Raw genomic sequence first — 11,289 nt, forward strand, 5'->3', positions numbered from 1 at the left:
ATTAAGAAATGCAATTGCTGCAGTAACAAATGCAGATGAGGCACAGTGTTAAGCAGCATGAGAATCACAGTAATTGTGTATCTAGTTGTATAATTGGTAAAAATATACTAGCTTAATGATTACTATCTGCAACGTGCTTGTAAATGTTACGGCGAAACAGAACGGCACAGAATTCTGATATCACTCATGTGACTCCCAGGCCTTTTCTGCCTCGTTCCCAAAAGATAATTTACAAATATTTCAGTACGAAAAACTAGCTTAAGAAGGAACGGAGATATGGGTATTCCATTTCCTCTTTATGACAGTTATGGAGACCAAGGAGTTTGGTTTAAGTAAAAAAAAAACTGCATTAGATGTTACACTGCAGTGGAAAATGTTTGAAACTATACAAATGTGTATAGTTGTACAGTAATTCCTTGCATTTCTATAGTACGTTTTCATCTCTTACACTCAAGAAGAGAGTCACTCGCCTCCCTAATACAGGGCATCAATTCTGCTCCTGTGAGTCCGCACAGCACATCAGATGGAGACAGACCAAGTGAGAAGCCGGTTCAAACGATGAAATAAGGGAGGCCAGATTGTTGAGGCTCAGAGGGGTAAATTTCAGGACACCAGGTTTTAGAACCCTCCCCTTATAGTGTTAGGGGATCTTTAAAAACCAAATAGTCTTAAGGTCTCAGAAAAAAAAAACCCATCTCACTAGATAATGCGTTAGATAATCTGAGGAGTGTTTAAATTAAATTGTTTTATCTTCACAGACATGGTTTTATGACACATCACACAGTAAACAACGATGCCTCTAATAAATATGAAATGCGGCTAACAACAGGTAGCGCGTTTATTCTGAAAGCACCTTCTGTCCAATGTGATATGTTATCCTATCGTGAACATAAAGCAGAACTGGACGCGATTGAAATTAAACTGCACGTATCTCTGCTGAAGTCGTGTTCAGTCAGCTCCCCGCCTGCACCCCCGTGTTTTTCGCAAACCCACGGGTTCCGGTTTACTCTCGAATAGCTAGGGCTCGCAGCCGAAACTCCCCGGGACGATGCGGCCAGTATCGTTCAGCCTCCTATAGATCTGCTCAATAAAACGCAGTACAGTTATTTGTATTATGAGCTCGCCTACAAGCCAATGAATTGTTTTAATACAAAACCATGTCAGAAAAAAAACGTATTGTTTTCATAGAGTGGGAACAAAATAGATTTGGCCTTTGGAAGTGAGCAGGAACTATTTACCGTTGCACCAGCTCGTACCACGTGGTAGGGGCGACGAGCTCACTGGAAGCCGACGAGCAGACCTGGCGGTCGTTAGTCCATACTGTCACCCAGGAGATGATTGGCTAATTCTAACACATCCCAAACCGCGAAGTATCAAGCCAGTGGAACCTAAGTTTTGATAGCTTACACGATCAGCGAACGTGAGCAAGCTTCCACTTCTCACTGGGTATATGACGTGTTAATGCCACGCAATAAATGTTCAGTATTTATTCGCTTTTGCTGGGCTGTAAACTCGGATCAAAATATTTTTGACGGGGAGGTCAGAGACCAACTTCTGTCTCGCAGAACACATTGAATAAGAGAACAGACTCGCTTGGCTGACGGTCTGTGATCAATCAAGATCGCGAGCCCTCGCAGGAGCGAGGGGAGAGGTCGCCCTTCTCACGTGACCAGGGACAGTTCCGGTGTCACGGGTTTCTCGGTCCGATCTCTTCCTTTTTTCTGCTCGGCGGTCCCACGTGTGGTGTGTATCTAGGTTCGGACCGAACCTATCTGGGAGCTTTGGTACCAGTACAGCCCATCATCAGGAAGCGAGATATGGCCTCGTCGTTCGAACAAATGCGAGCCAACGTAGGAAAACTCCTACGCGGCATCGACAGGTTGGTGTAGCAGAGTCTTCCATTATTCTGTATTAGATGTGTTGGTAAATTGGGTTTGGACTGGTCTCATCACTTCCTAACACACTGTTGGATTACACCGTGCTTTGTTATTTAATGGGCCGATGAGGAAAACTGCCAACTTTTAATAAACTAGTAACCTATGATTATCTTTTAAACTCTTTTAAATTATCTTTTAAACTCGGGGCTTGTTTTGCGCCACACAGAACTCTGGTTTTTATTTTAACGAAAGGCGAGAGACGTACTTTTTCACAGGTCGGCTTCTCTTATTCCTTAGTCACGGGAAGAACTTATTCTGTTAGCGAAATCATTTCGATCAGTGGCCTGTGTGCTCAGCGACTTGTATCGTCGCCGGGGTGATGGGTGGAGCGGCAGGAGGGGGGAGAGACGCTGTGCTGGGTCAGTACGTCCGGCTGTGGTCTTTGGAGCTGCATTTTCGCAAACTCAGCTGATTGCAGGGGGTGAAAGGGCCACAGACAAGCACCCCCTTTATAGCAGTTTGAAACGATATATCAGAAGGGGCAGCAGCCGTCTTTTGCAGCACAAAATAAACACCAACAGACAAGGGAGCTCTTTTATTCCTGCAGCCATAACATTGTACAATGAAACTTAAGTTGCATCTGCAATTTCATTACATCTTGGGGGGACAAAAAACAAAATCTGGCCAGTTCTTCCTGGGCACAGTGCTGGTGACGGCCAGCTAGTGCTTCCTCTAACTGAGTCTGTTCTGCACAGGTATAACCCAGAGAATCTGTCCACACTGGAGCGCTATGTGGAGACACAGGCCCGGGAGAATGCCTACGACCTGGAAGCCAACCTGGCTGTACTAAAATTGTGAGTTGTGCTGCTACTCTATTACAATTAAACTGCACTTTCTTGTTGTTTGACACTCACACACTGCATTACCTCATTTTTAGCGTTCACCCCCTGACACGCTGCAGTGTCTCAGAGTGACCCCGTTCACCCCCGACGCGCTGCAGTGTCTCAGAGTGAGCCCGTTCACCTCCGACGCGCTGCAGTGTCTCAGAGTGACCCCGTTCACCTCCGACGCGCTGCAGTGTCTCAGAGTGAGCCCGTTCACCCCCGACGCGCTGCAGTGTCTCAGAGTGACCCCGTTCACCCCCTGACACGCTGCAGTGTCTCAGAGTGACCCCGTTCACCCCCTGACACGCTGCAGTGTCTCAGAGTGAGCCCGTTCACCTCCGAGGCGCTGCAGTGTCTCAGAGTGAGCCCGTTCACCTCCGACGCGCTGCAGTGTCTCAGAGTGACCCCGTTCACCTCCGACGCGCTGCAGTGTCTCAGAGTGACCCCGTTCACCTCCGACGCGCTGCAGTGTCTCAGAGTGACCCCGTTCACCTCCGACGCGCTGCAGTGTCTCAGAGTGACCCCGTTCACCTCCGACGCGCTGCAGTGTCTCAGAGTGACCCCGTTCACCCCCGACGCGCTGCAGTGTCTCAGAGTGACCCCGTTCACCTCCGACGCGCTGCAGTGTCTCAGAGTGACCCCGTTCACCCCCGACGCGCTGCAGTGTCTCAGAGTGACCCCGTTCACCCGCGACGCGCTGCAGTGTCTCAGAGTGACCCCGTTCACCCCCGACGCGCTGCAGTGTCTCAGAGTGACCCCGTTCACCTCCGACGCGCTGCAGTGTCTCAGAGTGACCCCGTTCACCTCCGACGCGCTGCAGTGTCTCAGAGTGACCCCGTTCACCCCCTGACACGCTGCAGTGTCTCAGAGTGACCCCGTTCACCTCCGACACGCTGCAGTGTCTCAGAGTGACCCCGTTCACCCCGACACGCTGCAGTGTCTCAGAGTGACCCCGTTCACCTCCGACGCGCTGCAGTGTCTCAGAGTGACCCCGTTCACCTCCGACGCGCTGCAGTGTCTCAGAGTGACCCCGTTCACCCCCGACGCGCTGCAGTGTCTCAGAGTGACCCCGTTCACCCCCGACGCGCTGCAGTGTCTCAGAGTGACCCCGTTCACCTCCGACGCGCTGCAGTGTCTCAGAGTGACCCCGTTCACCTCCGACGCGCTGCAGTGTCTCAGAGTGACCCCGTTCACCCCCGACGCGCTGCAGTGTCTCAGAGTGACCCCGTTCACCTCCGACGCGCTGCAGTGTCTCAGAGTGACCCCGTTCACCTCCGACGCGCTGCAGTGTCTCAGAGTGACCCCGTTCACCTCCGACGCGCTGCAGTGTCTCAGAGTGACCCCGTTCACCCCCGACGCGCTGCAGTGTCTCAGAGTGACCCCGTTCACCTCCGACGCGCTGCAGTGTCTCAGAGTGACCCCGTTCACCCCCGACGCGCTGCAGTGTCTCAGAGTGACCCCGTTCACCCCCGACGCGCTGCAGTGTCTCAGAGTGACCCCGTTCACCTCCGACGCGCTGCAGTGTCTCAGAGTGACCCCGTTCACCTCCGACGCGCTGCAGTGTCTCAGAGTGACCCCGTTCACCTCCGACGCGCTGCAGTGTCTCAGAGTGACCCCGTTCACCCCCGACGCGCTGCAGTGTCTCAGAGTGACCCCGTTCACCTCCGACGCGCTGCAGTGTCTCAGAGTGACCCCGTTCACCCCCGACGCGCTGCAGTGTCTCAGAGTGACCCCGTTCACCCCCGACGCGCTGCAGTGTCTCAGAGTGACCCCGTTCACCTCCGACGCGCTGCAGTGTCTCAGAGTGACCCCGTTCACCTCCGACGCGCTGCAGTGTCTCAGAGTGAGCCCGTTCACCTCCGACGCGCTGCAGTGTCTCAGAGTGAGCCCGTTCACCTCCGACGCGCTGCAGTGTCTCAGAGTGACACAGTTCACCTCCGACGCGCTGCAGTGTCTCAGAGTGACCCCGTTCACCTCCGACACGCTGCAGTGTCTCAGAGTGACCATTGTGGCTCTGCGCTGTCTCTCTGAGTCATGGTTCACTCTTGTCTGTACCACTTCTCATCAACTGAAGCTCTGTCTTTCCTGTAATGTATCTGCAGGTACCAGTTTAACCCAGCCTACTTCCAGACCACAGTGACGGCTCAGATTCTGCTTAAAGCCCTGACAAACCTGCCCCACACTGATTTCACGCTGTGTAAATGCATGATCGATCAGACACATGTATCCTTTTGGGGACCCCTAACTTTCTGTTCAGTAGTTAATCTGTTATAATATGAGTTTGAACAGCTTAGTTTAGCTGTTAATGGCCTGAGGTCTGCGCAGGTCACTGCCATTGTCTCTCTGCCAGGATTGCTAGGAAGCCCAGGGAGGGGCTTTTTGTTTGCCAGTAGGGGGCGTTGTGTGTTTCCTTGACTACAGTGTCGCAGCAGGAGGAACGTCCGATCAGACAGATCCTGTACCTGGGGAACCTTCTGGAGACCTGCCACTTTCAGTCCTTCTGGGTTAGTGGCCATCTGCGCCTCTTTCTATCCCTCTTTCAGTACATGGTGTGTGTGTGTGCGTGCCTCACTCGGTACAGACTGTGTTTGTGTGTGTGCATGTGTGTGCAGTGCCTCACTCGGTACAGACTGTGTGTGTGTGCAGTGCCTCACTCGGTACAGACTGTGTGTGTGTGCAGTGCCTCACTCGGTACAAACTGTGTGTGTGTGTGCAGTGCCTCACTCGGTACAGACTGTGTGTGTGTGCAGTGCCTCACTCGGTACAGACTGTGTGTGTGTGTGTGCGCAGTGCCTCACTCGGTACAGACTGTGTGTGTGTGTGTGCAGTGCCTCACTCGGTACAGACTGTGTGTGTGTGTGTGTGTGTGTGTGTGTGTGTGTGTGTGTGTGTGCAGTGCCTCACTCGGTACAGACTGTGTGTGTGTGCAGTGCCTCACTCGGTACAGACTGTGTGTGTGTGCAGTGCCTCACTCGGTACAGACTGTGTGTGTGTGTGTGTGCAGTGCCTCACTCGGTACAGACTGTGTGTGTGTGTGTGTGTGTGTGTGTGTGTGTGTGTGTGCAGTGCCTCACTCGGTACAGACTGTGTGTGTGTGTGTGTGTGTGTGTGTGTGCAGTGCCTCACTCGGTACAGACTGTGTGTGTGCAGTGCCTCACTCGGTACAGACTGTGTGTGTGTGTGTGTGTGTGCAGTGCCTCACTCGGTACAGACTGTGTGTGTGTGTGCAGTGCCTCACTCGGTACAGACTGTGTGTGTGTGTGCAGTGCCTCACTCGGTACAGACTGTGTGTGTGTGTGTGCAGTGCCTCACTCGGTACAGACTGTGTGTGTGTGCAGTGCCTCACTCGGTACAGACTGTGTGTGTGTGTGTGCAGTGCCTCACTCGGTACAGACTGTGTGTGTGTGTGCAGTGCCTCACTCGGTACAGACTGTGTGTGTGTGCAGTGCCTCACTCGGTACAGACTGTGTGTGTGTGTGCAGTGCCTCACTCGGTACAGACTGTGTGTGTGTGCAGTGCCTCACTCGGTACAGACTGTGTGTGTGTGTGTGTGTGTGTGTGTGTGCAGTGCCTCACTCGGTACAGACTGTGTGTGTGTGTGTGTGTGCAGTGCCTCACTCGGTACAGACTGTGTGTGTGTGTGTGTGTGTGTGTGTGCAGTGCCTCACTCGGTACAGACTGTGTGTGTGTGTGTGTGTGTGTGTGTGTGCAGTGCCTCACTCGGTACAGACTGTGTGTGTGTGTGTGTGTGTGCAGTGCCTCACTCGGTACAGACTGTGTGTGTGTGTGTGTGTGTGTGTGTGCAGTGCCTCACTCGGTACAGACTGTGTGTGTGTGTGTGTGTGTGTGTGTGCAGTGCCTCACTCGGTACAGACTGTGTGTGTGTGTGTGTGTGTGTGTGCAGTGCCTCACTCGGTACAGACTGTGTGTGTGTGTGCAGTGCCTCACTCGGTACAGACTGTGTGTGTGTGTGCAGTGCCTCACTCGGTACAGACTGTGTGTGTGTGTGTGCAGTGCCTCACTCGGTACAGACTGTGTGTGTGTGTGCAGTGCCTCACTCGGTACAGACTGTGTGTGTGTGTGTGCAGTGCCTCACTCGGTACAGACTGTGTGTGTGTGTGTGCAGTGCCTCACTCGGTACAGACTGTGTGTGTGTGTGTGCAGTGCCTCACTCGGTACAGACTGTGTGTGTGTGTGTGCAGTGCCTCACTCGGTACAGACTGTGTGTGTGTGTGTGCAGTGCCTCACTCGGTACAGACTGTGTGTGTGTGCAGTGCCTCACTCGGTACAGACTGTGTGTGTGTGTGTGCAGTGCCTCACTCGGTACAGACTGTGTGTGTGTGTGTGCAGTGCCTCACTCGGTACAGACTGTGTGTGTGTGTGTGTGTGTGTGTGTGTGTGTGTGTGTGTGCAGTGCCTCACTCGGTACAGACTGTGTGTGTGTGTGTGCAGTGCCTCACTCGGTACAGACTGTGTGTGTGTGTGTGTGTGTGTGTGTGTGTGTGTGTGTGTGTGTGCAGTGCCTCACTCGGTACAGACTGTGTGTGTGTGCAGTGCCTCACTCGGTACAGACTGTGTGTGTGTGTGCAGTGCCTCACTCGGTACAGACTGTGTGTGTGTGTGCAGTGCCTCACTCGGTACAAACTGTGTGTGTGCCTGCAGTGCCTCACTCGGTACAGACTATGTACTCAGTAAGCACAGGTTGTGTGTCTGCGTGTGTGTGTAGTGTTTGTTTCTGCTTACACAGTATGATGTCTCACCAGTCTTTGTCCGTCAACAGGCCAGCCTAGAGGAGAACAGGGAGCTTATTGATGGGATCACTGGCTTCGAGGACTCAGTCCGCAAGTGTAAGTTTCCACAGTGTAACACTGACTTTACGGAGACTCACACTGAGTCCTGCTTCATTTAGAGAAGTCTTGGCAGAGAGGTGTTGCAAGTGGAGCAGGTTACCAGCACAGTGGCGTCTGGTAGCCTGCTCCACACAGGGGCTCGCACAGACACGCGCGCAGAGGGCTGGAGCAGCAGTATCGTCAGCCCCCCTCCGATCTGGCAGGACTCAGCGTTGTCTTCCATCGTGAAACGTCTATGGAAATGGCCTGCTGAGGTCTGCTAACTGAAATATTTTTTTTTTCCTTCTTCACTCTTCTGTTGCTCCTCTTTCTTTCTTGTCCCCTCCCACCTTCCTGCTGCCCCATCTTCCGGACCCTTTCTCTCTCTCTCTCCCCTGCCCACCCTCCCAGTCATCTGCCATGTGGTGGGCATCACCTACCAGAACATTGACAAGCGGCTGCTGGCAGAGATGCTGGGTGACCCTCTGGGTGAGATCTCCGCCCGCGCGCGCCACACTGATGACGCGGTTTGTTTCGAAATACAAGTGCACTCTTTCATCGTGCCCTTCGTTGGCTCCCACTGCCTAAGCTTTCCGTTTCTCCATGGCCCTGCGGTGGGCCTGGGCAGTCTTGTGCAGTTTTAGAATGGACTCGTGGTGATCGCCACTGGACAGGTGGCTGAGAGCAGCAGCCCTCAGAGGCTTCTGGGAAGTATGCTTTGAACTGGGCTTTGCTCTCAGAATCAGTAGAGATGACTACGACTACTGCAGATCACTTTCCCCCAGCGCATTGGGCGGAGCGGTGGCTCTGTGGCTCAGGATCTGCGCCTGTGGCTGGAAGGTTGCCGGTTCAAATCCCGCAGCCGGCAGAGGAATCCTACTCCGTTGGGCCCCTGAGCAAGGCCCTTAACCCCAACTGCTCCAGGGGCGCCGTACAATGGCTGACCCTGTGTTCTGACCCCAAGCTTCTCTCCCTGTCTGTGTGTCTGTGTCTCCTTGGAGAAAAAGCTGGGGTAGGCAAAAAGACAAATTCCTAATGCAAGAAATTGTATAGGGCTAATAAAGAAACATTATCATTATCATTATTATCATTGTTCGTTTCAAAGAGCTGTCCCTTACCCAGGGAACTTTTAACTGTAATGGATTACTAATGCAACTCCCCAGCACTGTCGAATTGTGTTCCTTTTTAAAAATCTCAGGAGTAAGGGGCTTCGTGATTCTGCACTGTGTCGTTTTTTTTATTTCCTTGTTTTTTCGGAGAAAAGCCAGTGCAGGAAAATAGAAACCTTACTTGCGTACCGCTTCCTGTTAGGATTTCAAAGTTGGCATCTGATCGCCGTTTTAGTGAAAGTCCCACTGAGTTAACTCTGTGGCTTGGGGACACTTTTGGAAGCCTGACCCCCCCCTGTGAAGCTGCCGAGGCCTTGCGGCACGCTGTGGTCTGAGCTTCTGCCTCCTGCGGTCCGGGAGCTGGGGGTCCGAGCCGCGGGCCTCGCCCTGACGCGCCTGCTCTCTCTCTGTCTGTCTCCGGCTCTCGCAGACACGCAGGTCAAGGCCTGGATGAGCAAGTATGGCTGGACAGAGAACGAGAGCGGTCAGGTCTTCATCTACAATCAGGAAGAGAGCATCAAGCCCAAGAACATCGTGGAGAAGATCGACTTCGAGAGTGAGTGACGGCCTCTCCTCTCCTGCGTGCCTGGTCTCTCTCCGCCAGTGTGGCACAACGCGTTTTGCTAAAACCTTCCCAGCCCTCCTGTTTTCCTTTGGGGCTCGAAAGGCTGTCGGCTCCCTGCTTCCCCTTGTCTTTACCCCTGTCTTCCAGTCTTTCTCGCCTCCGTCTTGTTTCTGCTTCCTTTGCCCCTTCAGTCTCTTCCTCCTCCTCCCTCTCCCTGTGTTTCCTGCTTTACCCTGGTCAGCTCCTCTTTCTTTGGCCGTGGGCCATGCTTGTTCTAGCAGTTCAAGCAGGGAGCTGCATAGGCTGCAAAGGGACAAGTCAAGTCAAGTCAGCTCTCAGGACCGGCGGCCAGTAGCAGAGAGATGAGACCCTGTGCAAAGGAAGAAGTAGAGGTTTATTCCAGGCTGAAACGGAAAGAAACGCAACGTTTCGGCTGTGGAGCCTTCTTCAGGTGTGTGACCATTCAGGAAGCATTCAGCTCATCTCTCTGCTATTGGCAGCCTGTCCCGAGAGCTGACTATGGCTGCCTTGCAGCAATTATTGATTTTCTGAATCTGGAGCAGAAACTAAAATGTAGGTCTGAAATGTCAAATGGAAAGATCTCACTGATTCTTCCTCTTTTTGCGTCTTTTTCTCTAGGTGTGTCCAGTATCATGGCTACATCTCAATGATGGGTCCCAAATTCATCATCCCTTTCTCTCACACACACACACAGGACACCCTGCAGACTTCTGGATTTCACCCAGCGGCTTTCTGTGCTGGTACCCTTCTCAATAAATATAACTTATCTACAAAAAACAAATGCGTGGGTTTTTACTTGTATCGTGGGTCAAAGACCATACCAGAATTTGTGGGGAAAAAAAACATGTAGATTGTAATTTTGTTTTTAGGCTTTGCAACAAGGAAAGGTGCAAAACTAGAAGAGGCTCATCTGTCTGGCAGAAGGATTCTTGGGGATAGTCGGCATAGAGTAATGAAAGACATTTCCCCACAAAGTGAACTCTTGGAACACATAGCAGCAGTGGATACACATAGATTAAGCAAAGTAGGGTATTTGGATTTTCCGAAGGTTTTTGATCAACCTTAGAAGTGATTCTTTAATTGCTGGAAAAGGACATACAAGAAAATGTGTATTTGGAAGAGTACAGATCAGGTGAATGCTCAGTTTGGGTTCGGTAATTAGTGGAATACCATTAATTACAGGTCTAAATACTGGTGTAAACTACTCTGGGCTCATTGAAGATGCTATTTTATATGATTAAAATATAGGTTTTTTGTCTATATATTACAAGAAAGATATTGCTTCAGTCCAGAAAAGAATCATCTTAAATGTATGCCAGAATCCTCAAAGTCATTGACAGGAGCCAGCCCTACTGGAACAAAACCAAAGGACACAAGAGGAAACTGTTGAAATGTGCTTTTGCACAATTGCTTTTGAATTTTCCTTCATGGGTTTTCCTAATGATGGCATTTGTATTTTTAGGAGTGGCTTTCTGCTATAATAGTGAATTCCACTTACAGAGCATTTTTCGGCCCACAGGTCCCCCGACTCCTTCACAGTAGGAGGGGACCCACTTCTCCCAGCCCTGCAGGGCAGCTCCAGCTGGGTGACACTGGGCAGCGGGAGGAGAGAGGGATCACTTCACCAGCCGAATTAATTTCAGGGAGGTCAGGCTGTTGAGGCCCAGAGGTTGACACCCCTGGTCTTACAAACGGTGCCAGCGGATCATGAACGACCAGGTAGTCAGGACTTCTCCTCTGAAGGACGGTCATCTACTACAGCATGATCGCTGTAATACAGGGGCAGAGTGGTGGCTCTGTGGCTAAGGATCCACGCCTGTGCCAGTTGCCGATTCAAATCCCGCGGCCGGCAGAGGAATCCTACTCCGTTGGGCCCCTGAGCGAGGCCCTTAACCCCAGGTGCTCCAGGGGCGCCGTATAAATGGCCGACCCTGCGCTCTGACCCCCAGCTTCTCTCCCTGTCTGTGTGTCTCATGGAGAGCAAGCTGGGGTCTGTGAAAAGAC

At 52.1% G+C, this 11,289-nt stretch overlaps 1 protein-coding gene across 2 annotated transcripts; it reads left to right on the forward strand.

The window, feature by feature from the left end:
* Window positions 1–1,677: 1,677 nt before the first annotated feature.
* On the forward strand, window positions 1,678–10,066 carry eif3k (eukaryotic translation initiation factor 3, subunit K). 2 transcript variants are annotated; one of them, XM_088627762.1, is made up of 8 exons: window positions 1,678–1,879; window positions 2,633–2,731; window positions 4,864–4,984; window positions 5,188–5,265; window positions 7,542–7,608; window positions 8,002–8,079; window positions 9,130–9,255; window positions 9,904–10,066. In XM_088627762.1, the coding sequence occupies exons 1-8, from the start codon at window positions 1,818–1,820 to the stop codon at window positions 9,933–9,935; spliced, it is 663 nt and encodes a 220-aa protein (XP_088483888.1). In that variant the 5' UTR covers window positions 1,678–1,817; the 3' UTR covers window positions 9,936–10,066. The 2 variants fall into 2 exon arrangements, with proteins under 2 accessions (XP_088483888.1, XP_088483889.1); XM_088627763.1 differs by having other exon boundaries at window positions 1,680–1,879; window positions 5,191–5,265.
* Window positions 10,067–11,289: the final 1,223 nt, after the last annotated feature.

Source organism: Lepisosteus platostomus, chromosome 4 (genome assembly GCF_059453375.1).
Source record: "Lepisosteus platostomus isolate fLepPlt1 chromosome 4, fLepPlt1.hap1, whole genome shotgun sequence".
Lineage (NCBI taxonomy): Eukaryota > Metazoa > Chordata > Actinopteri > Semionotiformes > Lepisosteidae > Lepisosteus > Lepisosteus platostomus.